This window comes from Stylophora pistillata, chromosome 2 (assembly GCF_964205215.1).
Source record: "Stylophora pistillata chromosome 2, jaStyPist1.2, whole genome shotgun sequence".
Classification (NCBI taxonomy): domain Eukaryota; kingdom Metazoa; phylum Cnidaria; class Anthozoa; order Scleractinia; family Pocilloporidae; genus Stylophora; species Stylophora pistillata.
This window is the reverse complement of record NC_142520.1, coordinates 28,468,903-28,496,442: the sequence shown is the minus strand read 5'-3', so window position 1 is coordinate 28,496,442 and position 27,540 is coordinate 28,468,903. Positions and strand designations below refer to the sequence as shown.

At 39.5% G+C, this 27,540-nt stretch overlaps 3 protein-coding genes across 61 annotated transcripts in view; 2 read left to right on the top strand and 1 right to left on the bottom strand.

Annotated features, from left to right (window-relative positions):
* The window catches only part of LOC148738184 (uncharacterized), a 103,072-nt gene that overhangs the window by 31,587 nt on the left and 43,945 nt on the right, over positions 1–27,540 (top strand). The window lies entirely within an intron of this gene.
* LOC148738191 (mitochondrial inner membrane protein Mpv17-like) lies at positions 4,677–8,910 on the top strand. Of its 3 annotated transcripts, XM_088750298.1 has the most exons (3): positions 4,679–4,894; positions 7,352–7,381; positions 7,469–8,910. In XM_088750298.1, exons 1-3 carry the CDS (start codon positions 4,807–4,809, stop codon positions 7,828–7,830), a joined length of 480 nt encoding a protein of 159 aa, XP_088606424.1. In that variant the 5' UTR covers positions 4,679–4,806; the 3' UTR covers positions 7,831–8,910. The 3 variants fall into 3 exon arrangements, with proteins under 3 accessions (XP_088606423.1, XP_088606424.1, XP_088606422.1); XM_088750297.1 differs by having other exon boundaries at positions 4,677–4,894; positions 7,355–8,910; XM_088750296.1 differs by having other exon boundaries at positions 4,680–4,894; positions 7,352–8,910.
* Positions 10,205–27,540, bottom strand: part of LOC111320431 (uncharacterized) — a 30,618-nt gene continuing 13,282 nt past the window's right edge. For 7 of the 11 annotated variants that reach the window (XM_088750181.1, XM_088750184.1, XM_088750182.1 and 4 more), the window contains 4 exons: positions 25,523–25,590; positions 15,391–15,519; positions 12,039–14,831; positions 10,205–11,464 (listed from right to left, as the gene is read on the bottom strand). In XM_088750181.1, the coding sequence (XP_088606307.1) occupies positions 12,066–14,831; positions 15,391–15,519; positions 25,523–25,590 (2,963 nt within the window). In that variant the 3' untranslated portion in view covers positions 10,205–11,464; positions 12,039–12,065. The remainder of the gene's footprint in view (positions 11,465–12,038; positions 14,832–15,390; positions 15,520–25,522; positions 25,591–27,540) is intronic. The other 4 variants (XR_015996990.1, XR_015996989.1, XM_088750187.1 and 1 more) reach the window with 4 other exon arrangements.

Here is a 27,540-nt window from a genome sequence, read left to right as displayed (position 1 = left end):
CTTCGTGACGACTGCGTGACTTTTGCGCAACTTGGGTAGGCTCATCGCTCCTTGCTAAGTGGGGGAAGGGTAGGAAAGGATCCTACAGCCATGGAAGCAAGACTTGATCAAAAGTTTAATGCCAGTATTGCAGTGGCTAACATGGTAAAGATGATGTCTTTTGAGCTCGGTAATCTATGAAAGAAAGTTGTTTTAGTCTGCCAAAGAAAATTCTGGATCCCTGTGAAAAATCGAACCTTAAATAGACCTTTTGATGCTATTGGGGAGCGTTACAAGTTAGGACGGCAAAGCCAGTAAAGACATCGATCAAAATATGAATTTATATTTGTATCTTAAGCTAGAATTTTTTGAATGAGTGGATGTGTTTACCCAGAGTTAGTCTCATCCACTAACTCTGGTTTCCCGTCCCTTTCCACGCCACGCATCAAATTAAGCAAAATTCATTTGAGAAGCGTTGAGTGCCAGGTAGAAATTTGAATAATTTGCAGTCATTTCCGCTCTCGAACTACGCAAATATTTCACGTGGTTGTTTTTGCAGAGGACAGCTAAGAAATGTGGAAAGTTTTAAAACGCACGCGTTGTGCTATAGTTCGGCGCATATCAGATCTTTTGTTTTGACGTGTCCTCGTTTCCGTCACTGTCGTGGTTTGCAAGGGGCAGGTGCCCTGCACAGTGCACGCTGCTAAGATAAGCAAAGTTAGCCGAGGCCGACATTCATGCTCGTGACAAAACGAAAAACGGCATCCTACTTTTATTCACCACCGATGTCAAGATTTACAATCGTCCTTGTTCTTTTCATGTTCTCATTTGACGATCAAATGGGGATATATATATTTTTAATTTTGATAACCCAAGCTCGTGACCAGACGAAAAAGAACACCCTTTATCTTTCTTACAGTGACGTTTGTTGATATTTAAGACACCTATTTAAAGTTTAAATTTACTTCTATTTAACTTATATATATATATATTTTTATTTTGGATATAATTCATGATGTAATTCTTTTTCTAACTATGAATTAAGCAATTCCACCAGTCTCCTTATTTATTTGTTGAATGATTCACAAGACTAGATAAATTTTACTCTGAATGTGTAAATAACTAGTATATTTACCTTTAAATTTCTTTGGGTTAAGTGACTAGTATATTTAGTATATAAGTAGTGTCCCCAATTAGTTTTTACACTTGTAAAGTTAAATACATTGACACTTGAATAAAGTTTTCTTTATCTTCCTTCTTTACTGATACCAAGTGGCCTATAGTCAGAAGCACTTGTGGAAAATATATATTGGTGTAAAAAAAAGCAAAACTTAAAATTTATTAATTTTCGTGGCGGTTAAGGACGGCACTATAGTATTACTTCCTTAAAATTATAAGGTGACTTTCGTTAAGAAAGCACTATAAATGAAAAGCTCAGCTGACAATTTTCCTCAAAATATGGGAAGAAAATTGAGTCCGTAAACGCATTCTTATATCAAGCGATATTGCTAGATATCATAATATATTATTTACCTACGGTGAAATATAGTGATAAAATCAATTCTCTCACCCAGTCTTTTTCATCAAAAGAGTCTCGTGTAATGCGAGTTTGGGAGTTTTGAAAATTAATTCAAGCATGTATTCCACGTTCCTCTTTCGGCTCTGTTTGCTCTTGTAGTGAAACAGCAATGTTCGCCATTGTATTCCAGTCTCTGTAACTCATAGAAGGAGAGGTTACAACATGAGGGATAAATTTTTGGATCCGATCTATCAATGGATGGGCGATATCCGTATCTTCGATCAGCCCAAACTTTTCCCTTTGGTAATACAAGGGTGTCCCTCGCAACAGCATCAGAGGAAAAGCGACGAGCGAGCCATCCGTCGTCTCTTGAAGCTTCAGTATAGTCTGCTGAAAACTCTCGACGGTTTGTAGGGGCAAGCCAAAGATGAGGCTGACTTCGTGCTTAATTCTACGTTGATGAACAAGGGCCAACTTTTCTAAAACTTTCTCAGCTAACTTGTAAGTGTTGGCATTACGCACTCGCTCAATATGCAACAGCTCTTCGGGGTCGAGCGTTTGAACACCAAACTCCAGAACCACTTCAGCTGCTGTGGTTTTGCCAAGCGACTCAACCTGATCTAAAAATGTCTTCGTGACTCTTTCAGGCCTACACTGGAGGCTGATTTTTCCAGAAAATCTGGCGCGTTCTAGAAAGTCAAGTACTATGTTCCCGTTTAGCGTGTTAAAGGTGGGATCAAGCACAGCGAGATCCCGGACATTATTGTCGACGAACCATTCGATTTCCGACAGAATCCGATCCCTTTGCGAGTGCTGGATTTTAGTCCAGCTCTTATTAGCCGACGAAGAAGGCGATGGATCTCTGTGCTGGCAGAATGAGCAGCTGTAAGGACAACCACGGGTCGTTTCCCAGCGCATGAACTGCTGAGGCTCCAGCGTTCCGTCGAGGAAAGGCGACGAAAGCTCGGATAATTTGGTGGACGTGTGCAAGCCCTTGTCTGGAGTATTTGCTAAGTGGACCCCTAGGATATTTTCCTTCCCTTGGGCTAGTTCTAACACAGCTTGTTCGGCATATCCCCGTATGAATACGTCTCCTTCCGGGTAGTACTTCTCTAGCTGCCCTTTTCCGACGTAAGACACTTGAGGACCTGCAATAACAATCCCACCAGGGTAGTCATAATATTTCAGCTCCTTTACAATCGTTCTGAGGAAAGGCTCGTTCCAAACAAAGCCTCCAAACATGAGATCATATTTCGAATCATTGTAGTGGCTCCAAATCGTGTCAAGGATATTTCTTGCCAACGGATACACTTGTAGTTCTTGAGCGATATTGTAGGTGTGTGCATTGTACTCGATTTTGTTGTGGTTCAAATGGCTGATTATACTCGCCACACCAAGCGACAATCGCGGATCCTTAGGCCTAATATGATCGAGACTTATCAGTATTGGAATTCTAGATCGTAGCATTTGCTTTCCTGGGCTCCTGGTTCAATGCATTCGTTGAAACGAACTACGATTTAAACCAACGACTCTAACGATTTTGTTTTTCCATGGCGTCATTTGATTTCATTACTCGGAAAAAGCGGAAGTAACGCGCGCGAGCTCCTCGAAGGCGTAATAGCTGCCACAGGCAGACCAATATCATTGAAAGGCTGTGTGTGGAAGCCGAGAGCATTGTTGACAACTCGTTACGTCCACAGGCCAGTACTAAATGATGATAGGAGTTCCGGGTAATGATCGGATTCACAAGGAAAAAGGACCATTCCTATGCCCACTTAAGACTCTCCATTTTATTCCCGAAAAAGATGGCCGTCGCTCAAAAAGTAGACTTTAATAAAAGGAAACCGAAAGCATGAATGCAGGCCCCTTAACTAATCACCGCCGCTCATTACATCATCGGCAGCTACTCAGGGAAAATATATTGAAAGCCCAATGTCAAAGCCGAAAAATGGAAGATTTTAAGCACGAAAACCGAAAAGATCTAATGTAAAAAATATGGCCAAAATTCCGCCGAAACCTGACCCAATAGGCAATTTTCGATATACTTAAATTTAAACTTGGCTCCAACGCTTGAGAAATAAAACAAAAGAAATCATATCGAGCATTAGGCATAAATTCATTTCTTTTGTTGATTCCCCTAAGACCTGGAGCCATCTTTGTTAGTGCAGCATTCCCACTTTAGTGATTTCCTTTTGCGTTCCTGATTACATTTTTTGCGTTTTGCACACGCGTTTTCCTATTATTTTTCGCATTTTGGCACTCACTTTGATTTATATTCTGTTCGATTTTTTTGCATAATTTTGCTTTGTTTAATTTTATTTTGTATAAGCTTCTCGGTAAAAATTCAGCACTAGAGTATCAAAGTTCTTGAAATCAACGTCGATTCCTTCATTGCGATCAGCACACAGTTTTTTCCGTTCTTCGTGTCCACAAATCATACGACGTTTGTAAGTGTTTTTCCTTGCCCCATTGCTTTTCCTCTGCTGTTTACGTTTTTCTATTCTTTCTACTCGTATTTGTAATAACTTGCAATTATTTGTTCCTTTATTAGCAACCGCGATCGACCGTGATGTAACAAAGTTAAACTGTACTCGTTGAAACCGGACTTGTTGGCATTTACAATCTTAATACACCTATAATAGCCTATTTCTTCTCGTTTCATTGTTTTCTTAACGACGAAATCATTGCCTGTTTGAAGCTAACTTTCAAAGGGCCATTACGCATAGGGATTCAATAATAACTGCCAATATGACGATGTGCACGAGTTTAACCATCCTGAGGTCGTCAATTCTTGGGAGCTTGTTGCTTTCAGACATTTGCGACAGGGTGTAGCCTTGCCTCCCCTGTCCGCCCCCCCCCCCTCCTTACTCCCTCGAGGGTAGAGGAGGGTCGGCTATAGTTCACCTGGTGAATAGTGAGTTGTGTAACTTTCGCTGCTGGATAAACAGTCATTCACAGCTTTATTTCCTATTTCAAAAATGACTTGTCGCAGCGATATTTCGTTGAAATTTCTGATATGAATTTTGATAACCCAATATTTTGGAGATTTTTGTATTCCTAAGTCCAAGTTCAAAGTTTTGTGCAAAGTTTTTACGTTTCTATGGTAGCGGTGATGTTGGGTTATATCGTGCGAGAACATGCAAATTTGAACTTATGCCGGAATATATGCAAGGTTCACCAACCGCCGATAAGAACGTCATTTGCATTTCACAATACAAGCAACTTGGTAAATAGTTAGAATAGCATAATAGCTAGGCTGTAAAATGTTAGTGTAGCGAAAAGGATTCGGTGGAACAATACGGGGAATTATGGTCTTGCGGTTAACGATTCGTGCTTGGAGCTGGTACATGCGATGTTTGGAAATTCATCCGTGGAAAACACAGCTTATATCGACAGGTAGACTTTGACCCTTAAATCACTGATCGTATGTAACAGCTTGAATTTTAAGGAAAATTTTAAAACACCTGGGTAGAATTTATGGTGTTTCAACAACTTGGTTGTCGAAAGCGCTTATCGATCTTTGGGCCCACTTTCCCAACCAATGTTTGGCAATTTAGCTGGGATTACGTACGTTTTATCGAACGCAAGGTAATTAAATCTTTGTCTTGACATCACAATAATTCGTCGAGTCGTATGTATTTTTCAAACCACAGGCATTTATTTTTCCAATTTCTCATACATTTACCACTGTTCTACTTTAAGGTTTCTCTAAATCTACCCAGTTAAGTTTTTTTATTATCCCGGAATTTTTAGCTTGCTTCGAAATTTGTTGTGGGTACGAGAACGTCGTCGCTATGAAAAATTTGTTTTTGATTCGTAAAACGGAACCAAGCTTATCATGATTTAATTCGGTCAATAATTGCGCTCATAGTCCTCTTTGCGAATTTCATGCGAAGTCCATGATTTTGGATACAAAGTTATCTTTATCAAGAGAATATAAACTGTATATCTATGAGACAGGCGATAACCTAAACAAGGATCAGTTTCAGATCCTTACAATATCTCAAATATTATCGATCAACTCGACTCAGCTAAGGTAATTTTCCGGTTTACTCTATTAAGCCATCCTTTAGTCTTCATCAATAGTATTTAGAAATGTTACTTGGCCTCTTTGAACATACGAGTGGATGGGACACCAAAACATATAGTATATTTTCCAATGTTCGAGAACTGTCCTACAAAAATCGGTAAAATTTGCTTTTATTTCGTAATCTGCGTGAGGTAACGAGCGAGCCCTTTGAGCGGCGTCGAGAAAACTCTCAAGGAGAAATGGTTGCTAAAGGAAGAACATCTGCTCGTTATTTTTAGCCTTCCTTTGTTTCAAAGAAATAATTTGGATATATCAACAAAGTTGAAATGGTAAATTGGCCACCGTAATGATGACAAAAGCTGACGTTTCGAGCGTTAGCCCTTCGTCGGAGCGAAAGACGAAGGGCTAACGCTCGAAACGTCAGCTTTTGTCATCATTACGGTGGCCAATTTACCATTTCAACTTTGTTGATATATCCAAATTATTTCGTTACTCCCACCGACGCAGCCCCAAACAGTTTCTTTCGAAACTATCAGCCTTTATTCATTTGTTTCAAAGACTTGCTCTGACGATTGCCTCGACAGTAAATGCTCTCGCCGACACTATTTTGTACACCCTAAAACCGCCAAAATCAGAGATCCGTCATCTTTCCTTCTATTGCGTTTCGCAATACCAAACTGGCGCATTTTTTTAATCTGAGTCCTCAGTGGATAATTTATATATGGAGACATAAATTATAGCCTGGTGTAACATAGGCGAATATTGTACTTCACTCCTCTTTCCAATTTTTCCTTGACTTGCATAATTTATTTTCTCGGATCATGTACTTCACTCACATATCTAACTCAGTCTGCCTGAAAGAGTTGAATAATTTGGATATATCAACAAAGTTGAAGTGGTAAATTGGCCACCGTAACTATTCCAAAAGCTGACGTTTCGAGCGTCAGCCCTTCGTCGGAGCGAAGTAGTTGACCTGTCGGACTGAAGTAGCCTGAAGTAGTTGACCTGTCGGACTTGCCTCGCTTACCTGGCTTCCTTGCCTGCTGGCAAGCGGTAGTTATACGTGGTATGTGCAAGATTCCGCACGGCGAATATATTCGATCGGCCGGACAGACGGAAGATCTGGGATGAGGGACAAAGCGAAGGGGAGGGGGGAGGGGGGAGGGGGAGGGGGAGGGGGAGAAAGCTAGAAACAGCTCTCCCCTCCTCTTCGCTTTGTCACACGTCCCAAATCTTACACCCGTCCAATGTGGCGAACGAACATATTCGCCTCGCTGAATCTCGCGCATACCAACTACCGCCTGCAAGCAGCTACTGGCTTACTTGACTAAACATAACTGCCCATTCACTGAAGGAAACCTGCTACAACGTTTCTTGTATGTTCTTTGAATTGAGTTAATCCGGAATAGAGGTATCACAAGAGAGGTGTCACTTTGGTTGTGGTTCTATCAGGCCGCAGATTTTTTTTTCCTTTTTTTTTTCCTTTTGTTGCATTTTCGTTCGCAAAAGAACTCAGAAAACTATTACGCTGAATAGTATTTTGATAATTTTCAGTATGTCTCAAAAAAAGTCTGACGTTAATTTATATTTTTGACAACGTTATTCTACTTTACTTAAAAATTATACATACATACATAGACGAGTACGCTTAATCACCCATGCTTGCCCCAGACCCCCAATGCAAAAGAAGTGGTTGATTTAAAAAAGTCTCAAAAAATAGCCAGAAGGTGACGAAGAAGGGGAATTAAGAAAAGGTGACGCAAAAGAGGCTGGTAACGAAAATAACTTGGTGCTCACATTTAATTAGCTCGTTTTATTTCCAGGAGCCCTTCTTGGAGCTGGAGACTTCATCGCGCAGCAATACGTAGAGAAAGTTCCATTGCGAGAGCATGATTTTGTGCGTACAGCCCGAATGGCAGCTGTTGGAACTGTAGTGATCGGCCCGATATTCCACGTATGGTACGCACAACTTGACAAAAGATTTGCTCGCAAAAGCCCCGGAAATGCCATTCGGAAAATGACAGTGGATCAAAGCATCTTGGCGCCTGTGTTTCTTGTTTTATTTTACGGCGCTGTCGGAATTGTTGAACGTCGTACTATCAAAGAGATTGGTGACAAAATCTGCGAGGAATTCTATCCCAATATGGTTGTGAACTACCAAATCTGGCCAGCTGTTCAGTTCTGTAACTTTTATTTTTTTCCCGCGCATCTTCGAGTGCTGGTTGTAAATGTTGTGTCACTGTTTTGGAATACATATCTGGCATGGACTTCACACAAGGAGTTGGAACATTCCACGAAATAGTGTTATCTGTCCGAGAAGGTTTTTTTTGGAGGGGAAGAGGGGGGTGGTGGGGGACGGTGGGGGGTGGTGGGGGGCGGTGGAGAAGCGACCAGATGAAGATGTTGAGAGTCATGCAGTTTGGCTCCGAAAAAAACGCTGATAGTTTCGATCAATTGCATTTGTGTGATGACAAGGGGTTGTTTTTATACTATTTTGGTGGTCGAGGCGGACCTTCAATTTAAATGATCTCTTTGAGGTTTAAATCGATCCAAGTTTCATATAACTCATGGATCATTTATGGGCCGCTATTCAAAACTTTCAATTAAGATGTTCTATTCTTTCTTCCAAAATTCCCCTTCGATCAATTTCTTACGTGCCTCACCGATGAATTCTGAGTTGTATCAGTCCCCCAATGAGTGTCAGGCAACACCTACATCTGTCTCGGGTCCTTAGGGAAACTTCTTCCATTAGCTGGGAGATGTCAAACCTTTATAGAGGCATTTTCATCTTCAATATTTACTAGGAAAGGCGCAGCTAATTCATGTATCTTTTCTTATTGCTTATTTAAAGTGACTGTCACTATTTATTGTTATTTTCTGCAAGCTTGCAAATAGTTCGACAGCGTAATTTTGAGGAATTCTAGTTTTCACGTAATTTATAACTCTTTCCATAAACAGTAACATGTTGTGGATTTTAAGTAAACGAATATGGTTGAAACTGTAGATAAACAATCAAAAAGAAACACGATTGACGTGCGGTCGCCTTTCTATAGTAATTGCTCTAAAATGCAAACGAGAAAAAAATTTGCTTCCAAATCACGTAATCTTGATATTTAAGAATTACGAACATATATGTCATGTCATATTCACCATAATGACGATTAACTGTACATCGATCGTACGCAGTGAATTTGGAATTCACTTTTTCTTACAAGGGTGTGAGTCCGGCATCAGTTGGGCAGTAATGCAAGTATTTAATTGCCTCTAATAAGCAGTTGACAATTGAGACAGTCCCAGATCGCTTGAGTAACTTAGCTATACTCTAGAATAAATGTGACAATTGCGATGTCAGAGCTTTTGACAATAAAAAACGCTGCTCTTACCACATTGCAAGAATTATACAGAAGAAAACTACTAGAGTAGCTTGTGCTGCATGTGCACTTGAGTGTTTGGACAAAAGTCACCTTGAAGTTACCAAGTTCTGGACCATTCAATGTAGTTCCGAATTTTCTGTCTTACAACGGGTTTTCATCAAATTGCAAGGCTTTGAGGGTCAGGTGACAAATTTTTCCAAGATCTAAGGCTGCTAAAATATTTGCATCGAGAAAGAGTTTTATAATGTAATAATATTTCAAAGTGTGCGATCGCCCGTGTGATTGTAGTCCTGAGAAAGACTGTTGGTGGTGGTGATTGAAGTTTCGAAAATCTGTGCGGAAGTCATCATGAGAGTCAAGTGAATGGTTACTGTCAGTAAAATGTTCTTACTCCAGTTCGGTCATGATTGCCGGGTCTGTTTTGGTCCGTCGGCACCAACTACTTTCAACAACTTACTCTGGAAAGCTGGTTTACCAAATTAGCACAGACTCCCCTCAACAGCATTTTAACATTGTAATTATACATTGTAGTCACCATCTGTCTTCTCATTGGCTAAACGCCCACAGTTTTAGTTCTGGGAAACAGCGCAACCTACAGATTATTCACTAATCTGTAGGTTGCGTGCGCGATGCATGATTTCCGGTGGAGCAATGTCAAGTTCATGGATGGCGAAGTAAGAATGGCTTCTCGACTCGCTTCATCGACCCAACGAGAAATTAAGAAATTACTTGAAGATAAAGATTTGGAAAATACCAAAATATCGACAAAAGTGGCGGAGGAACAGTTCTACGAATACCTTAAAGAGAAAAATATCCAGGAGCCACACGACAGAAAGGAATTAGCTCAAGTGAAAATTTGTTTACCACACAGTTGTACATTTTTTAAGTTTTCGAAAATAAACTGCGTTCGGTGCGATAATGCGTTTGGCGCTATTTTCTTTAAAACAATGTATAATGAAACAATTATTGGATTCGGTTTTTGTGATATCCGGAATAATGAAGGTCTCGGTAAGGCTGATAACGCTTACCTCGGCCTTGATTATTCCGGATATCACAAAAACCGAATCCAATAATTGTTTACAAACGAACCGGACAGAATGACCTAACGTTACTTACGCCACTTGAGTGTTACAGCCAATAGCATCACAGCAAAACTGACCAATCATTTTACACGAACTGGACTAACAACATTCTATTGACAACAACTATTCACTTGAGTCTGATGATGACTTCCACACAGGTTGTCAAACGTCAGTCGCCACCACCAAAACAGTCCCTCTCAGGACTACACTCACCCGGACAATCGCACTACACTTTCACATGTTACCCCCGGGTTCAAACCATTTACTGTAAAATAATATTGTTTTGGGATCATACAGGTTATAGTTTGATAATATAACGCGTCAAAAGCGATCTCAATGAACATCATGTTCCTCTATGGCGACTATGATGTACTCTTTTAACGATAACTTAGTAAAGTATAAAGGATTTGCGCTACCTTCAGGCCTTGAACTTGACGTATTTTTCGCGGCACCTGTGCACGCTCAAATTCATACCCTAAAACTCTCCTGGTGCCATATTATAAAGAGTACTTGGTGTTTAGGAGATTAATCTTTCCTCCCTTACATGTTTTAAAACAATTCACGACGTCTTCAATAACTCAAACGAGAGAAGGAGAAAATAACAAGCTGTTTCAAGCTCGTAACGAGTGAGAGACAAGGAAAGTATTTGAATCCCCCCTCGAAAAATCGAAGCTTGTTCCTTTCAAATTCGCAGCGGGTGCTGTTAGTTCTGATCAGCTTGCAAGAGCATCCCTCTGAGAAATCACAAAGCTTGAGCTTCGAATCCTTCATTGTTCGGAATTTTCTCTACACAAGGTGTTGCCGGGCTGAGGTTAATCATGAAATCTATAACAAAAACCTTCTGTAAGTGAGTTTGTATTTCCACACGATAACAAAGTAACTCAAAGAGATTACAACAACTTGCCAACTCAATCGTTCTACCTAACTCGCTACAAAAACTGGCCCTAAACGGAGGACTTGGTAAAAGAAAAATCCAACTCAAACCAAAAAAAAATAAAGACCTAAAAATCTACTATAAACACTGAAAAATATATTGGTAACATACTGCAAAGTTCAGTTTGCCTAGGAACTACTTCGGTGCTGTAAATAAGCAAGAAGGAAAATTAGAACCACAAAATGAATTAACTTGAACTTTTCAATGAAAATGAAACAACTGTAAGACTCATACTGAAAAAAACCACCAACACGACCTAATAGCGGAAAAAGCTGCTTCGCTCTACAAATGCCCATAGCCCCGAGAAAAATTCAATCGGAAGTCTATTCTGCAACACACCGTGGTACATTTCGTACTATACATTAAGAAAAGATTTTGATACCAAAGTTTAAAACTGAGCAATTTCGCCCTAAAGGCCTAACAAAACAACTGTTTTTTTCACTAACAGCCAAGCTATACTGTCTAAGATACTCAAGAAGTTCTCGTCGCCGGAGAGGTTGGATACAAATCGTTGTCAAAAAGTCGTCAGCAAGGATCTCGTCTTTTCTGCAAACAGGTAAAAGTACCAGAAACGTAACTTCAAAGCATTAATTTTGACATAGGTTTAAATGCATTCCTAAAGCATTAAACTTATTTGGCACACCAATGTTTGTAGAAGTATCAGAGATCCTTGGGGTCGGCGCCGAACAAGCCAATTTTCCGTTGACTCATTTTGATATACATTGAACACAGACTGAAATTCATCTCGTGTCACTACGTTATGATTGAACAACCTTGGAGACGTTCTGGTTAAAGTCTTCCATTAAACTTGGATATCATTTCGCGGCTCATTTCAAATTATACGTTGTGATTCCGTAACTAAAATCATATCATCTTTGAAGACATAAGAGTCATTCCAGTTACCTGCTCTCTCACTAAAACTGACTGGCATAAACATATACCGTGGCAAGATAACTTACTAAAAGATATGAACGTGGGTGACTTTCCACGTGAAAGTGAACGTGGAATAAATTTTCTTTTTCTAAAAATCATCTCTTGGTTGAAGTCTACACCTACCTTCATACAAACATGCTCTGGGCTTACTTTAAAATACATCATTAATTAATATTGACCTACTTACATTCGACAATATCCAAGACTGTTATCTTTAATTTAATTCAAGTCTGATGTCGTCCCCAATGAGTACGAAGGGTGCCCAGTTCTTCACCTCGCTGAACTCTCCAGACTCTTTCATGCTCTTCATAGCTTGGTTAAGAGCTTCACTGGCCAGCTTCCCAGTGACCAGTTCTTTATAGAAATATTTCATAAACTCAAGAGTAGCCTCGTCATCAATCGCCCACAACGACACAAGAACAGAGCGAGCACCTGCACCTAAAAACGCTCTTGCAATTCCAACCACTCCCTCGGCCTTAATCTCTCCACGAGCACTGTGACAACAACTCAGCACAACCAGCCTTGCTCGTATGCGTGTATCCAACACATTCTTCATTGTTAGAATAAAATCCTCCTCTTGAAAGGGCTGTGATGAGCAGGCACTTCGTGGCGCTAAAGCAATTTCGCCTGTTTCGATTGAGCCATGTGCTGCAAAGTGCACCAACGCAACAGAGGGAAGTCGTCTCAATACCTCATCTTTTTTCGCTTCTTCGCCAATAAGAGGATCAGCGCCAAGGATTCTCCCGATCATCGCTACTTCTTTTCTTGCACATGGCAGTTGATCGAGCTTCTTCCCCTTGAGAAGAACCTCCTCCAGACATGGATCACCCACGAGTAAAGCACCCTTGTTACTGTGGAAGTCGTCTGGGTAATCGTTAATCAACCTCAGAGTAGTCAGAGATGGAATCGTTCGAACTCGAAAAGAGTCACAGAGATAGTTTGACTCAGAATTCATTAATGCTGCAAAAGGGACTAACCACAACGAGCTCTCAGGAACAAAGATAACTTGATTGCCATTGATGAGATCAGCAATCGGCTCAATGATAACGTCATACAACCTCCGTAAAGCTGTGTTCGGTGAGCATTCAGGAAAGATATCAGCATGACCTGACCTTTTCTTCATCGATTCCTCATTGCAGGGCTCATCGAGAGAACGATTTTCGCATTTAATAACACCTCTTTTATACTCTCTTGACACTGTGTTTACTAAGCTTTCAATAAAAGTATTGACGTCATAATTACTTATCTCAATACTTCTCAATTGCATATCTTGAGCGCTGTTAACAAACCAATAGTATATCTTGCGTTCCGTATCATCTACCGCCATAAAAACTGTATTTGATGGAGCACCGCCTGCAAGAACATCGAAATCACAAGTGGGTGGTGTGCGAGGCCGAAGTTGTGTCTCTCCCGCCCCATAATTAAAGCAAATAAGGTCATTGAGCGCCTGTGCACGTCCTTGTTCAGCAAATAGAAGTGCATCCAAAACTTGATTTTGTTTTAAATGAACACGCCACAAAGAATTATATGCGTTCCTTAGCATGTTGCGGTAGCTAATCTTCCAATCATCTTTCAAACGTAAACTAGCTCGGATAGCATCAAAGCTTACCACACTAGAATGAAACAGGTTGGCAGCTCTTTTTAGGTTGCCCAACCTCCGATAATCATTGCCAAGATTGTGGTAGCTCTCTCCCTCTCCAGCCTTGTCTCCCACTTCTTTGGCAATTTTTAGAGCAGGTTCATGATACTGGATGGCTCTTTCGAAATCTCCTAGGCTGTCATAAGCATTGCCGAGATTACCGTAACTCTTTCCCTCTCCAGCCTTGTCTCCCACTTCTTTGGCAATTTTTAGATCACGTTCATGATACTGGATGGCTCTTTTGGAATCTCCTAGCCTTTGATAAGCATTGCCGAGATTACCGTAACTCATTCCCTCTCCAGCCTTGTCTCCCAGTTCTTTGGCAATTTTTAGATGACGTTCATGATACTGGATGGCTCTTTCGAAATCTCCTAGGCTGTGATAAGCATTGCCGAGATTACAGTAATTCTTTCCCTCTCCATCCTTGTCTCCCACTTCTTTGTCAATTTTTAGAGCACGTTCATGATACTGGATGGCTCTTTCGAAATCTCCTAGGCGTCGATAAGCAATGCCGAGATTACAGTAACTCTTTCCCTCTCCAGCCTTGTCTCCCGCTTCTTTGGAAATTTTTAGATGACTTTCATGGTACTGGATGGCTCTTTCGAAATCTCCTTGGCTGTCATAAGCAATGCCGAGACTACAGTAACTCCCTCCCTCTCCAGCCTTGTCTCCCACTTCTTTGGCAATTTTTAGAGAACGTTCATGATACTGGGTGGCTCTTTCGAAATCTCCTAGGTTTTGATAAGCATTGCCGAGATTACCGTAACCGTTTCCCTCTCCAGCCTTGTCTCCCAGTTCTCTGGCAATTTTTAGATGACGTTCATGATACTGGATGGCTTTTTCGAAATCTCCTAGGCTGTTATAAGCATTACCGAGATTACCGTAACTCCTTCCCTCTCCAGCCTTGTCTCCCACTTCTTTGGCAATTTTTAGAGCACGTTCATGATACTGGATGGCTCTTTCGAAATCTCCTCGGCTTTGATAAGCATTGCCGAGATTACAGTAACTTTTTCCCTCTCCAGCCTCGTCTCCCTCTTCTTTGGCAATTTCTAGATGACGTTCATGATACTGGATGGCTCTTTCGAAATCTCCTAGGCTGTCATAAGCAACGCCGAGATTACAGTAACTGTATCCCTCTCCAGCCTTGTCTCCCACTTCTTTGGCAATTTTTAGAGCAAGTTCATGATACTGGATGGCTCTTTTGAAATCTCCTAGCATATGATGATCACATCCGAGAGCGCAGTAACACTTTCCTTTTAAAGCTTCGTCCCCTACTGCAATAGCAAAGAGGAGGACCCTTTCCACACCTGTTTGAGGTAGGTCTTCGTTGCTTTGTTTCTCCTATGGTTTGAAGTTGGAAATGTTTAAATCATTTAGTTACCTCTTTACCTCTTGGCCTACGTATCCTCAATTTCCTTTTTCTAATGGCCAACCATAGGAGCCTGACTTGTGCGCCTATATGGTTCAACTCGATTCATTATACCAACCTCAGCTGGTAGGTGAGGAAATTTCTCTTGGAGTATTTTCAAGACGAAAACTGCTTTTGCACAGTCATCGTCCCTCGATGTTTATCAATGATAATATCTTTGAAGCTAAGCGTAAACTTAACTTTGGGGTCTAAGAAAATTCCATAATTTAATTCAATCATTTTAAGTAGTCAATAGCTCAGAGTAAAAACTAATAAGAGAACAACGCACGGCTAATGACTTCTGTAAAATACAGCTGCCAAAATGTTATAGATTATAAACACACTCCAGACATCATAGACGTAAGAACTGCTTTCTTATGTCCATGGAAACATCAAACTGGTCCTCTTGCATGGAATCCCATCAATGAAACGTCTTTTTGCATGTTACTTCTTGTTTTCAATGAAATTTTAATCTCGTAACTGTCCACTAACCTCGCTTTTTGCGCTGTATTTTTCATGGCTAATCTTTACTTCTTGTTTCGTTCCTGATTCATCTGTTCCATCAGTTTGCTCACTTACACATTGAGTCCACAAATCAAGTAACATCTTGTTGTTCTCAATCTTTACAAGTTCGAGTCAAAGAATTGTCTCATAAAAGGGGTTTCGGTTCATTTTCTTTTGCACAATGAAAACAAACTTAACCAGGCTCATTCTACCATTCATCCTGATGGAATTAAAAGAAGCCACGAGAGCTAAAAGTAATAAAACCAGAACTATTTCAACTTGTACTACTTCTATCACTAGTAGTGGTAATGGCAGTAGTAGTAGAAGCAGCAGTAGCGGTAACAGCGGCGCTTTCAGCACCACTATATCCTTCAAGATATTTAAAATTCAAACTGCATACTATAACACTAAAAGCTGTTTTCCGTGAATGCCGTGCGTTAGACTTGAAGAATGTCATTGATCTTACGTTTAAGGTTACCGTGCACCTTTAGGGGTGTCTCGCGTGCAACCGATGTAGCGCGTCCGCTTTAAACTGTAGATATCTAAACTCCTGTACCAAATTAAAGCTTATAGGACTGGCTATCAGCTGCAGACTATACCAAAAATTTTGATAAAAATTAACTGTCGAATTTTTCACAACTTCTAAATGCGAGTGCCCGAATCACCTTTTGAACGTTACATGTCAAAGCGAATTTTGTTTTTGCTTATATAATGTGTTCCACCGTTTCCGGGGCCAAAGCACTAAAAAAGGTGTTTGCGATTTGCCATATTCAATTTCAGTGAAAAGTTACAGAACATTTTTGAAATAGGATTAAAAAAATGTGGAGTGATCGTACAAAAATCGCTCTTGAAAAAATTGTATTTAGAATTACAATATTCGAACACACGTTTTTTGTTGTTTATATCTAAAACTAGCGACTGTCAAAATTTGAGAGCTATTGAACAAAGTCCCTTTGACTTGTAGCTCTTAAAAGGTGATTCGGGCGCTCGCATTTATGAGTCGTGAAAAAATTAGACAATTAATTTTTTTAAAAAAATTTTGGCATAGTCTGATAGCCAGTCCTATAAGCTTTAATTTGATATGGGGTTTAGATATCTATAGTTTAAACCAGACGCGCTACATCGCTTGCACGCGGGACACCCCTAAAGGTGCACAGTAACCTTAAATACCCCTAGAGACTCTGTGTTCCTTATATTGCATGGTAGACTGTTCCATAATGTGGGACCATTGTAGCCAAAGCTTTTTCTGTAATAATTAGTGCACGGCAAGGGAACATTGAGCTTACTTTCAGAGTCCCTGAGGTCATAAGAAGAGTCACGCCACGTAAACTTTGAATACAGATACTCTGGAGCTAGCCCGTGCAGACATCTATACATCACGATGGCTTTATGACTTTCCTGCTGGCGTGCAAGATTTTTCCACCCTAAAAGCTCGAGTAGCTCAGTTGCATCAGCATTATAGTTAGAGAATATCATCACACGGGCTGCTCTGTTCCGCAGTTTTTCTTGTAGCGTTTTCCCTCAGCTACCCCAAACAATGTCACAGCAATCAAAGTGAGGTTTTATTAAAGCTTGGTAAATGAGATGTACATGTTTTTAATTAATTTTTTTTTAATATAGACTAGTGAGCAGTACTTCTGCGAACAATAGTTGTAAAACGTATATGTGCACGATCCTTCGCAGTAAAGCACTATTTAAGCAATAGTGAAAATCAGACCTGAAAAAAATTCAGGCCTGTACGGGATTCGAACCACTGACCTCTGCGATACCAGTGCAGCGCTCGACCAATTGAGCTAACAAGCCAACTGGAAGCAGGCCATCAAATTAATTCGACATAAACCCGTAGATGATAAATCAAACAACAAACATATGAAATACATATATATGAACTGCGGTTATGAAACGTATATGTGCACGATCCTTCGCAGTAAAGCACTATTTAAGCAATAGTGAAAATCAGACCTGAAAAAAATTCAGGCCTGTACGGGATTCGAACCACTCATTTGGTAGAGCGCTGCACTAGTATCGTAGAGGTCAGTGGCTCCACCAATTCTACAACTTCGCCTGTTCCTGCTCGTAAGTCCGGTTAAGCCTTTACAGTCATCGGCCCCTGTAACTTTGGCTTATAAATACAGGCGTTTATACTTGTAAGACTCCCTGAAGAAGTCTACGACAGTTAGACGAAACGCTCACTAGTCTATATTTAAAATTTTTTTTAAAAATTAAAAAATAACGTTGATGCTGTAAGATGTAAGATTAAGATTCGTGGTATTTAGACGAAAGTCAAGCTTTTCACTCCCGAGATTGACCACCCCTCTACTTTTTGGCGCTGAGGGCCCTTTAAATCACTCGACAAAAGGCTAACTTTGCGGTACTGAAAATGTATATTCCCGACAAACTTACGGTAAATCAGCTTTTACGAGGCTTATCTACCTCATTCTTAACATTATGGGTGCTTTAAAAAAATTTTTTTTAAATTGCGGTTTTTTATTTCCTATTCAATACCATTTTACAACGGTCCATACCTTTCCCAATCACTACCAAGGATTTATTGATAGGCACAAGAAACTCCTTTGACACAATTATTTCTTAAAAAGGTTCAAGGTTGCCCTTAGGGCTATTTTTCTGCCAAAATTGATCACTTGTAAAATATTTTACTTTTTAATGAAACTGCATTTTTAATCATTTTGTTTTCATATAATTCAGTCTAAGAACAAGGAAACTTCAATACTGTACTTACAATTAATTTGAAGCTCATAATATATAAAAAATATACGCATGAACACAGCTTACCTGACAGAAATTACATGAATATTTCCTGCGAAAATGCTTTCGAGATAAGAGCTTCGGATTATTGCCTGGTCATGAACGTAAACTGTGTATTTTACATTGTCAGTTATGATTTGACTAAAGGTTACTTCCCACCTTCAGAGGCCAAAAAACTCGTTTTCCGTTTTTTGGACTAGATTGAAGTTTCTAACCATTGCAAGAAGGTCAACGTAAACAAGTAAAGGACCCACGTCCTGTCAATTTCACGGTATCAAAGGAAATATTTGTTTCACATAATATTGTAGTACCAATAGACCACTTTCATAAATGGCTGCCGGATTAATATTCTTTTCTTTAAATTCAAATTAGCCCTTCTGGCCTCGCTTGAGATAATGTATTCTTTTGAATTTTGTACTGGAGAACGAGGCCAGAAGGGCTAATTTAAATTTAAACAAAAGAATATTAATCCGGCAGCCATTTATGAAAGTGGTCTATAGGATATGGTAAGTAAAATTTACTTCAATATCATGCCAAAGATTCTTTTAGTATTTATGGCTTAATTTGCATTTAACATCACACTGTTACGAGTTTAAGAACGTCCAACCTATAGTCGACCCAAAAGCTGTACTAGATATAATTTTACAAACGCGAAACATACCAGTGAGGTTGGCGAGCTTTTGTGTCAAGGGCGATTTGAACTTGCGTAGAGTTGCCTTTATACAGGAAGTTTTGCTTTGTTCCGTAAACATTTCTATAATTGCGCCGTGTTTTTTGTGATGAAATTTTGTGGGCCGAGGCCAGGAACGTGTTCGATAATTGAGTCAGTTTGCTAGACATAACGTCTCGTAGTCACGTTCGACGTACTAAAAACTACTATAAAACGAATACAAGAATTGTAAAAACGTGTAAAATGGTATATAAAAAGTCACTTGTAACAATGTAGCGGAATTCCAAATCGATTTCGATCAATTACGATCCTCATCAGTAGTACTCCGCCATGTTTAAAATACTCATAAATAATTGTTCATATAAGTGACTCTGAAATGTCCACACTTCTTCCAGGCTTCATGTAAGCGGTCATGATGTATCAATCACAGCTCGTGGGATTTGAAAAAAGTTCCATTCGTTCTTGGAGTTCATAAGCGAGTCTTCGTTCACATTATTTATCCTCACTCCTTCAGTTATTTGTCTCAGCATCGCGTCATTGTGATAAACCCCCGTCACATCCATTCGGAACTGCTTTACCTCTCTATTGTGTTTCTCTTTACAGTACACAATAGAGAGGTAAAGCAGTTCCGAATGGATGTGACGGGGGTTTATCACAATGACGCGATGCTGAGACAAATAACTGAAGGAGTGAGGATAAATAATGTGAACGAAGACTCGCTTATGAACTCCAAGAACGAATGGAACTTTTTTCAAATCCCACGAGCTGTGATTGATACATCATGACCGCTTACATGAAGCCTGGAAGAAGTGTGGACATTTCAGAGTCACTTATATGAACAATTATTTATGAGTATTTTAAACATGGCGGAGTACTACTGATGAGGATCGTAATTGATCGAAATCGATTTGGAATTCCGCTACATTGTTACAAGTGACTTTTTATATACCATTTTACACGTTTTTACAATTCTTGTATTCGTTTTATAGTAGTTTTTAGTACGTCGAACGTGACTACGAGACGTTATGTCTAGCAAACTGACTCAATCGCCGTGTTTTTATCGTGACGTTAATGATATAAACACTCAGTATAAACCGTGACGAATTTGTTGTGGAACATTTCAATCTTTTTCCACAAACTACGTGTTGAGTAAAGATACAAAAAGACATCCATCTATTAATCTTTATTGTGGGAAGACTGTATTTTTTACTCTTCCTAGAACGGTGTTGGCCACGAAAAATATTCTCAAATCGTTTCAGTAAGATTTTATCACAAGCAAAAACCATACCAGGTATGGGTATATTTCACTGCAAAAAGTAATTAGTGTGCTATTTCAGTTTGGTGACGATTTCCACATGGCAAAATTGCTTGATTCACAGTCATAATCACGCGTTTCTTTCATAATTTTTTTCCTGACGAGGCCCAAGTCAATGCATTCTGTTCACATTTGGCCAAGGTGCTTTTCCAAGTGTAATCCTACACGAACCTCAATAAAAGGGAAAGGTGCCCTAGGGAGGAGGGTCAGGAACTAGCGCTGTATACAACGATCATCCGTGTTGAGATTAAGGAAAAAAGTACTGCAATTATCTACTTGTGGCCCTGGATAATACTCATACTACAAAGATAAAGTCCGGCCTTCTTTTCGTTTTTGCTATCAGTGATTCTTTTTTTTTTTTTTTTTTTTTCCCTTTCTTCAATTTGTTTACTTCCGATGCATTCTGTGATCTTGAGGATTAAGATACCCAGAGTTAAACTTCAATCAAACTTTACGTTTATTTCAAATCATTAAAAAGTAGAACTTTAAAGGTAAAACTGGGTCACCTTTAGATACATACGGTAGTTAAATTTTGGTTACTGTGACATGCTAAATTAATGCACCATTTCTGTAGCTACAAGGAAACAGATGTAAAAGTCTCCTTAAGTACAGTAAAAATCGGACTGAAAACCCTGTAACCAGTAGAGGAGTGAACAAATCATACCTAAAGTAGAAAAACTGAGAATACTAAATATATTTCTTTTATTGTCAACTAAGCTCCCTTTATGTACATGTACTATATACGTCAACTGGATGAAATAAATTCTGCCGAGATCTTATGTTTTGTGACATTTTTTGTTTTAGCTAATGTCGAAGAAAGCATTACCGACTGCGCGATGAAGAAACTGCCAACAGGTCAAGCGACACTCAAAAGGCTATTTTACCTGCCCACGATATATAGCTGAAAGATAATAAAGCATAAAATGCATGCTGGGATCGGTAGAACCGAGACAGCTTTCACTCCTTCATCTTGCATACTTTTCTGTTATCAGCCGAACTATTAAAGGACTGAGGAGTCAGTTTGGATAACAGAAATATACATTTTGGAAGATTCAGTTTATTGACAGCGGGTTTTCTGTATCCTTACATCCACAGGAACCTCGTCACAAAATAAAGAAACAATTCAATTATAGTAAATATCCCTTTTGTTTTTAAATTTTAGTCTGTAGTTGGGCCAGCTGTTGAAGCAGATGTCTTTGCACAGCCACATCAGGAAGAAGATAAGTACGTTTTGTTAACATCAGATGATATGGAAGAGCGTTGTACGACAACGTCCCAATCATCCCAACAAAGCGTTCCAGAGGCGGAAATCAGCATATTGTCTGATGAAATTGAAGAACAGCAAATGAAAAGGCAGATACTAAACAACACCATTCTCACGTTGGCCGAGAGGAAACCTGTGCTGATCACCGCAATAAATATGCACTGAGTGACCCAAGTCACACCAACTGGCAGGGTACATATGAGCACGAACATGACATCAACTGTGAGAAATGCGAGTCCTTTGAGGAACTTTTCAAGGAAATTGAATCTGAGATAAACCGTGTTAAAATTTCAAAAGGGCAGAGATGGCAGTTAAGCCACGAATGCGAACTATGCATGATGTCTATCCGGGATTGGAAGACGCATTTGCTTCGCACTGTAAAACAAGAAGAGGGAAAACAATATGTTCTTCATCAGCTTGATTTGAAATTATGTTTAGTCGTGATTGACTGGGCCATGAAATACTTCCCACAACGTTACAGAGAGCGGATGGGTGAGTTCTTCGGAAAAAGAGACCGCCGTTGGCTTGTGAGCGCTCTGATCACGAAGCAGGTGCAGACATTTCAAGTTGAATGCTTTGTTCATATCTTTGATAACTGCACGCAGAACAGCTTCGCTGTATCCTCTATTATAGAACATCTCCTGAAAACCGTGAAGAAAGAGTCACCCCAAATTGAGAATGCCTATCTGAGATCTGATAACGCAGGTATTGTATTATATTGTATTGTATTTTATTGTAATCAGACAGGACATGACATGACACTTAGCATAATGACGCACTACCCACAAATAGCAGAGCTAGTCTCGGCGGGTAGTGTGTGGACGCTAAGACATCTAAAATAAAATTCGGCTCAACAAACGATTCAATAAATATACAAGAAACAGAAATTAGATATTAAATCAGTAAAGCAGAAATGACAGTATGAGATAAAATACAGAAACAGAAACACATGACAATAAATAGAAGAACACATAAGTTATACGCTACTATTAACTGGATTTAACTTTCGACACATCATTGATTATTCGTTCGGCAGGTTGTTACCATAGCGGATTCCTTTTTCTCAGTTTTCCACTCATTAGTCAATGAACCAGTGTAAAGGTACTGCGTTATAATTCCTCAGAGCCTTCGTCAGGAAAAGACATTTGAGATCGAAAGACGGCACAAATGAAGGCACATGTACGACGATGGGTCATCACTGCAGAAGACATGAAGACGGCGCTCGAGTCGAATGGAGGGGTAAAAGGACTCAGGGCTGCTGTTGTTCAAGTAGACCCCACCAAAGAAAGTACTGCTAACAAAATGCAAGGCATCAATCTCCTAAATAACTTTTATTTTAAGAAGAAAGGAATACGCGTTTAGCGAGCATTCAACAATGGGCCTGGCAGATTTTTGTCTTATAGTTACTTAGAAGTTGTTTCACAGGGCGAAACTGGTTCGAAAGTTCTGAAGGAGTTCAGTCCACGTAGCACCAACCTTGGTTCAGTAAGCCATACGCCAACTCTAAGAGGCGAAATCTTTTTTTGCTATGAGAGCATCTGTATGCTGACATTCAAGACTCAGCAGGAGGCGGGGGTCCACATGGACGCCGGAAAACATGTGTGTGCAGCTGATTGTGAGTCCGTTTAGGACACAGCAAGAAAGAAGTAGGCCAGCCGAGTTACAGAGGTACATGTGGCGATAGGGGAAACACAACGCATTGGTTTTGAGGAAGCAGGAGTTTCAAGAACCATGGAATGTCGGAGTGAGGGCTGGGCTCTGAAAACGACTAAAAGGGTTCCAAGAATGGAAGAGAAAGTAAAGATCTTTCTTATACAGAAATTCAGCCAAGGTGCTGCTGTGGGGCAAAAGGCCGATCCAGCTAAAGTGGCCAGAGATATGAACTGTGTTAGGGATGGCAGTGGAAAGCTACAATTTAAGCCGGAGGAATGGAGGACCGCCCAACAAATAAGCAACTTTTTTTCACGAACGTCCGCGATACAGCGCGAAAGGCTGCCTGATGAGAACCATGAGGAAGAGTTTGCAGATAAAGACCCCTAAGCCCTTCAATCAGAGGACTCTATTCAGGCGATACGCCAAGAAGTGCACAAGGATATGGAAAGTTCTGAACACCCTATTCAGGTCGGAGCAGTAAACGTTTGCGCACTTTTGCACGCCGGAAAGCTCAGTTCGCTGAAGGTAGCACAGTTGAGGGAGACCTGCACGGCATTAGAGCTGCAAACAGCCGGTAGCTATTCAAGAAAACGGGCCTACACCGAGCCACTTAATGCTTACGCTAAGTCTTGCTCATATCAAAAATAAGCATGTTAAATTTGTATAAATGGTACTTATAGGTAGTTAAGTGTTGACAGCCGCGATCGACGTATCCATATACAGTTTATAACTGTTCTAGGACATTTTTCCCATTTCATTTTGTGATAGGGTCACTTGAGAAAGATATGACTACTAAAAAGACTAATTTTTAAAAGTGCACATTGCCTAACGTCTTTCTAACTGCTTTTCAGTGCAGCATGTTTACGTGATTTAGTACACTCTATGTAACGAAGACAAGATTGTTCCATTTCTTTAACAAAAGAAATGGCGCAAGGAGTTAAGTAAAAAGGACCTAAATCGTGAATTGGGATACGTCTGTGTCATACAACTTTAGATGATATTTCGGTTTATTTATACGAATTAGATATTGATCATATGATACTTTACATTACCGGAAAAAAGCGCTTGCATGCTGCAATGTCATTTATTGTGTACAATTTCCAGTTTAATTTCGCGGGGAAAAATTAAAAAGCGATTTTGGACATTTTTAAACAGAAATTGTATCAAAGGAGTCTCTTGTGCCTATCAATAAATTATTGTTATTGATAAAAAAGGGTATGGACTGTTATGAAATGGTACAGAATAAAAAAAGAAATAACCGCAATTTTGAAAAAAAAAAAATGATTTTAAAATCCCAGAAATCCGTTACGTGGCTAGGCACAAGCTACCTGCCAAGATTACAAAGCTTGGGAAAAGCAGTCATTTGACCTAAAATTTGTTTTAAAGCACCCATCATGTTAAAATGCGGTAGATAAGCCTAAAAAAGAAAAGTACTGCATACCAGATGTGTTAGGAAGATTAATTTACAGCACTCCCAAGTTGACCTTTTTCGAATGATTTTAGAGGCCCCAGGGGCAAAAGTGGAGAGGTGGTCAATCTCGGGAGTGAAAAGCTTGACATTCGTCTAAATACCACGAATCTCAAACTTATCAGATAGGTTTTAAATGCTGCGAGTTTCAGGAAAATCGGCCAACCCCCATCTTTTGGCATTGCCTGGTTTTCTCTGACAATGACACTCAAGCGGAATATGTTGTCGGACATGTATACCGTCTAAATTAGAAGTTACTGTATAACCTGAGTCTTTATACTCATCGCATTCAACATCATATGCAAACCGTCTACTTTACACTTTTTGACTCAGGTAACTGAGTAAATCTCCATCTGCAATATGACCCTTTATTAAAAACTAGATCATTGGATAATGCAATTCAAGACTTTTTATTGGCTTAGCCATTATGGTATATCAGCCAATATACCATAATCTACAAATATGGCAAGCGTACGTCTCAGCTTAAAATTAAAAGGGAGCTAAAAATTTAATAAAATCTAATAATTTAATTTAATGTTTTTAATAAAACAACTAATCCACTCGCGCTTGTTGGATAAGAGATGATTAAAGCTAACTCGGCGCTACGCGTCTCGTTGGCTATCTATCATCTTATATCCAACGTGCGCTCGTGGAATAATTGTTAATTATTAAAAACTGGATCATTGGATAATGTAATTCAAGACTTTTTATTGGTTTAGCCATTATGGTATATCAGCCAATATACCATAATCTACAAATATGGCAAGCGTATGTGTCAGCTTAAAATTAAAAGGGAGCTAAAAATTTAATAAAATTTAACAATTTAATTTAACGTTTTTAATAAAACAATTATTCCACTCGCGCTTGTTGGATATGAGATGATTATAGCCAACTCGGCGCTACGCGCCTCGTTGGCTATCTATCATCTCATATCCAACGCGCGCTCGTGGAATAATTGTTAATTACTAATTCGTCAAAGGATACTGTCAATCCTTTCTGACACCAGTCGATGGCTTCTTGATAGAAGTGAAGCTGGACACATGCACTGGCCCCTTAAATAGAGGAAATTGGATATTTACAATTATAATTGTAGTTAATAATTAATGATTATTATTCTACCCATTGCATATACTAAAAAACACTCATAAGTTGTACTTTTATAGTCAACTACGGTACTCTCTAATTATGAAAGCGGTCAAAATAAAATTAAGACTCCAGACCGAGTAGGAAATACACGCCGGTAAAGAAATGTAACAAAAACCGGACCAGTCTTTCGATGACACTATCAGTACTTACAACTTGAACGTTAAAACACACCTGACTATAAGGATTTCTTGATTAATATTTACGGTTAAAACTTTCAGCATGCTCATTGGCCGACAACCCGTCAGTCAATCCCAAACAGTAGAGAACGTTGATATTGAGTGAAAACTAGGCAGTCTGAGACTGCATGTGGCTACTGATACAACATATTTTTATAGAAATAGAAATAGAAACAGAAATGGAGATTGTATAATAGTGATAGAAGGTAATGTGGTTCACATGCAAAACAGAAAACCTTTTGCATCCCACAAGTACCCTGTTCCGCATGAGAAAGCCAATTTAAGAATGTAGTGACTAATTGACATTGAAACAATAATCAAATGGTAACAAATAATCATATAAAAAGGAATAACAATGATAACAATGGTAATTATAATTTCAAGGGACTTGCTCAAAAACCTCACGGTTTTTCTATCCTTTGGACTCCAATAATTATTAAACCACAATTCTTTTGATTTTGCCTGTTACTTATTTCATTGCAATTCCATTTTAGCGAGACTTTGTTTTATAAAACAGGGCATTCCGCGTTTTAGGATATTCTGTCATTGGATTTTTATAGGATATTCCGTCATTCCATATTTTAGGATATCAGACGTTCAGAAGATGCCCATTGCCTCATTTCATCGAATAGGGTCACCCCAAAAACAGCATGACTGAATCGAAGAAATATTGCTTTGAATTGAAACAATGGATGTTTCAGTAAACAAATAGCGTATCTGAATTGTCAGACAAGAAGTTTGAATAGAAAATAGCAAGTCTGACACGAGGTTTTGAATTTTGACACTAAAAACGCCTTAAACTCAGGGTATCGTATGTCGCATTTCACCATTTTCAAACGATAAAATGGTTATGCTCCCTCTTCCAAGACGAGAAATTTTTGCTCATAGTTCCTATAATGTGCAGATCACACCTATTTAGATATTTCTGCAAAGAAAACTTTTGTTTTTTTCGTAGTTAAATCACACGTCGGCGAGATGGAGATTATTTGAGATGTCTATCGTCTTTTGTAGTGTCACAGCAAGAACTGAATACATAGATCGCAAGTGACTATAAGCCAGAAATCCCAAATGGAGAGAACTCAACTGTGTATCGAGTGCGAATGTAGAACTAATAAGATACTCGGTAAAGGAAACAACTTTATATAACAGCGGGAAATATTGGGGTAAAAATTGGGTCACGTTGGAATTTCAGTGAAAGTATAGTGCGATCGTCCTGAGAAGGACTTGTCGGTGGTGGTGACTGACGTTTCAACAACCTGTGCGGAAGTTATCATCAGAGTCAAGTGAAAATTTCTTGTTAGTAGAATGTTCTTGGTCCAGTTCGTGTTCAACGACTGCTCAGTTTTGCCGTGATGTTCTTGGCTGTAAGACTCAAGTTGCCTAAGTCGGTCGTGATTGGTCTGTTTCGATCCGTCGGTAAAGCTAGGTCGTTCTGTTCAGTTCGTTTGTAATGCTAATTTCGTGAATGAGTTGTTTGTATGGTGTCGGTAGTAGTTGATACCTGTTGAGGGGAGTCTGTGCTAAGTTAGTAAACCAGTTTTCCAAAGTCAGACGTTGAAAGTGGTTAGTGCGGTAGGTTAAGCACCGCGCAGAGTCCCAGCTTATAGTGTGGCTCGTAAGTCGATGATGTTCAGCACAGTGATTGTTGGCATCACCTTTCCTTATAAACCGTTTGTGATA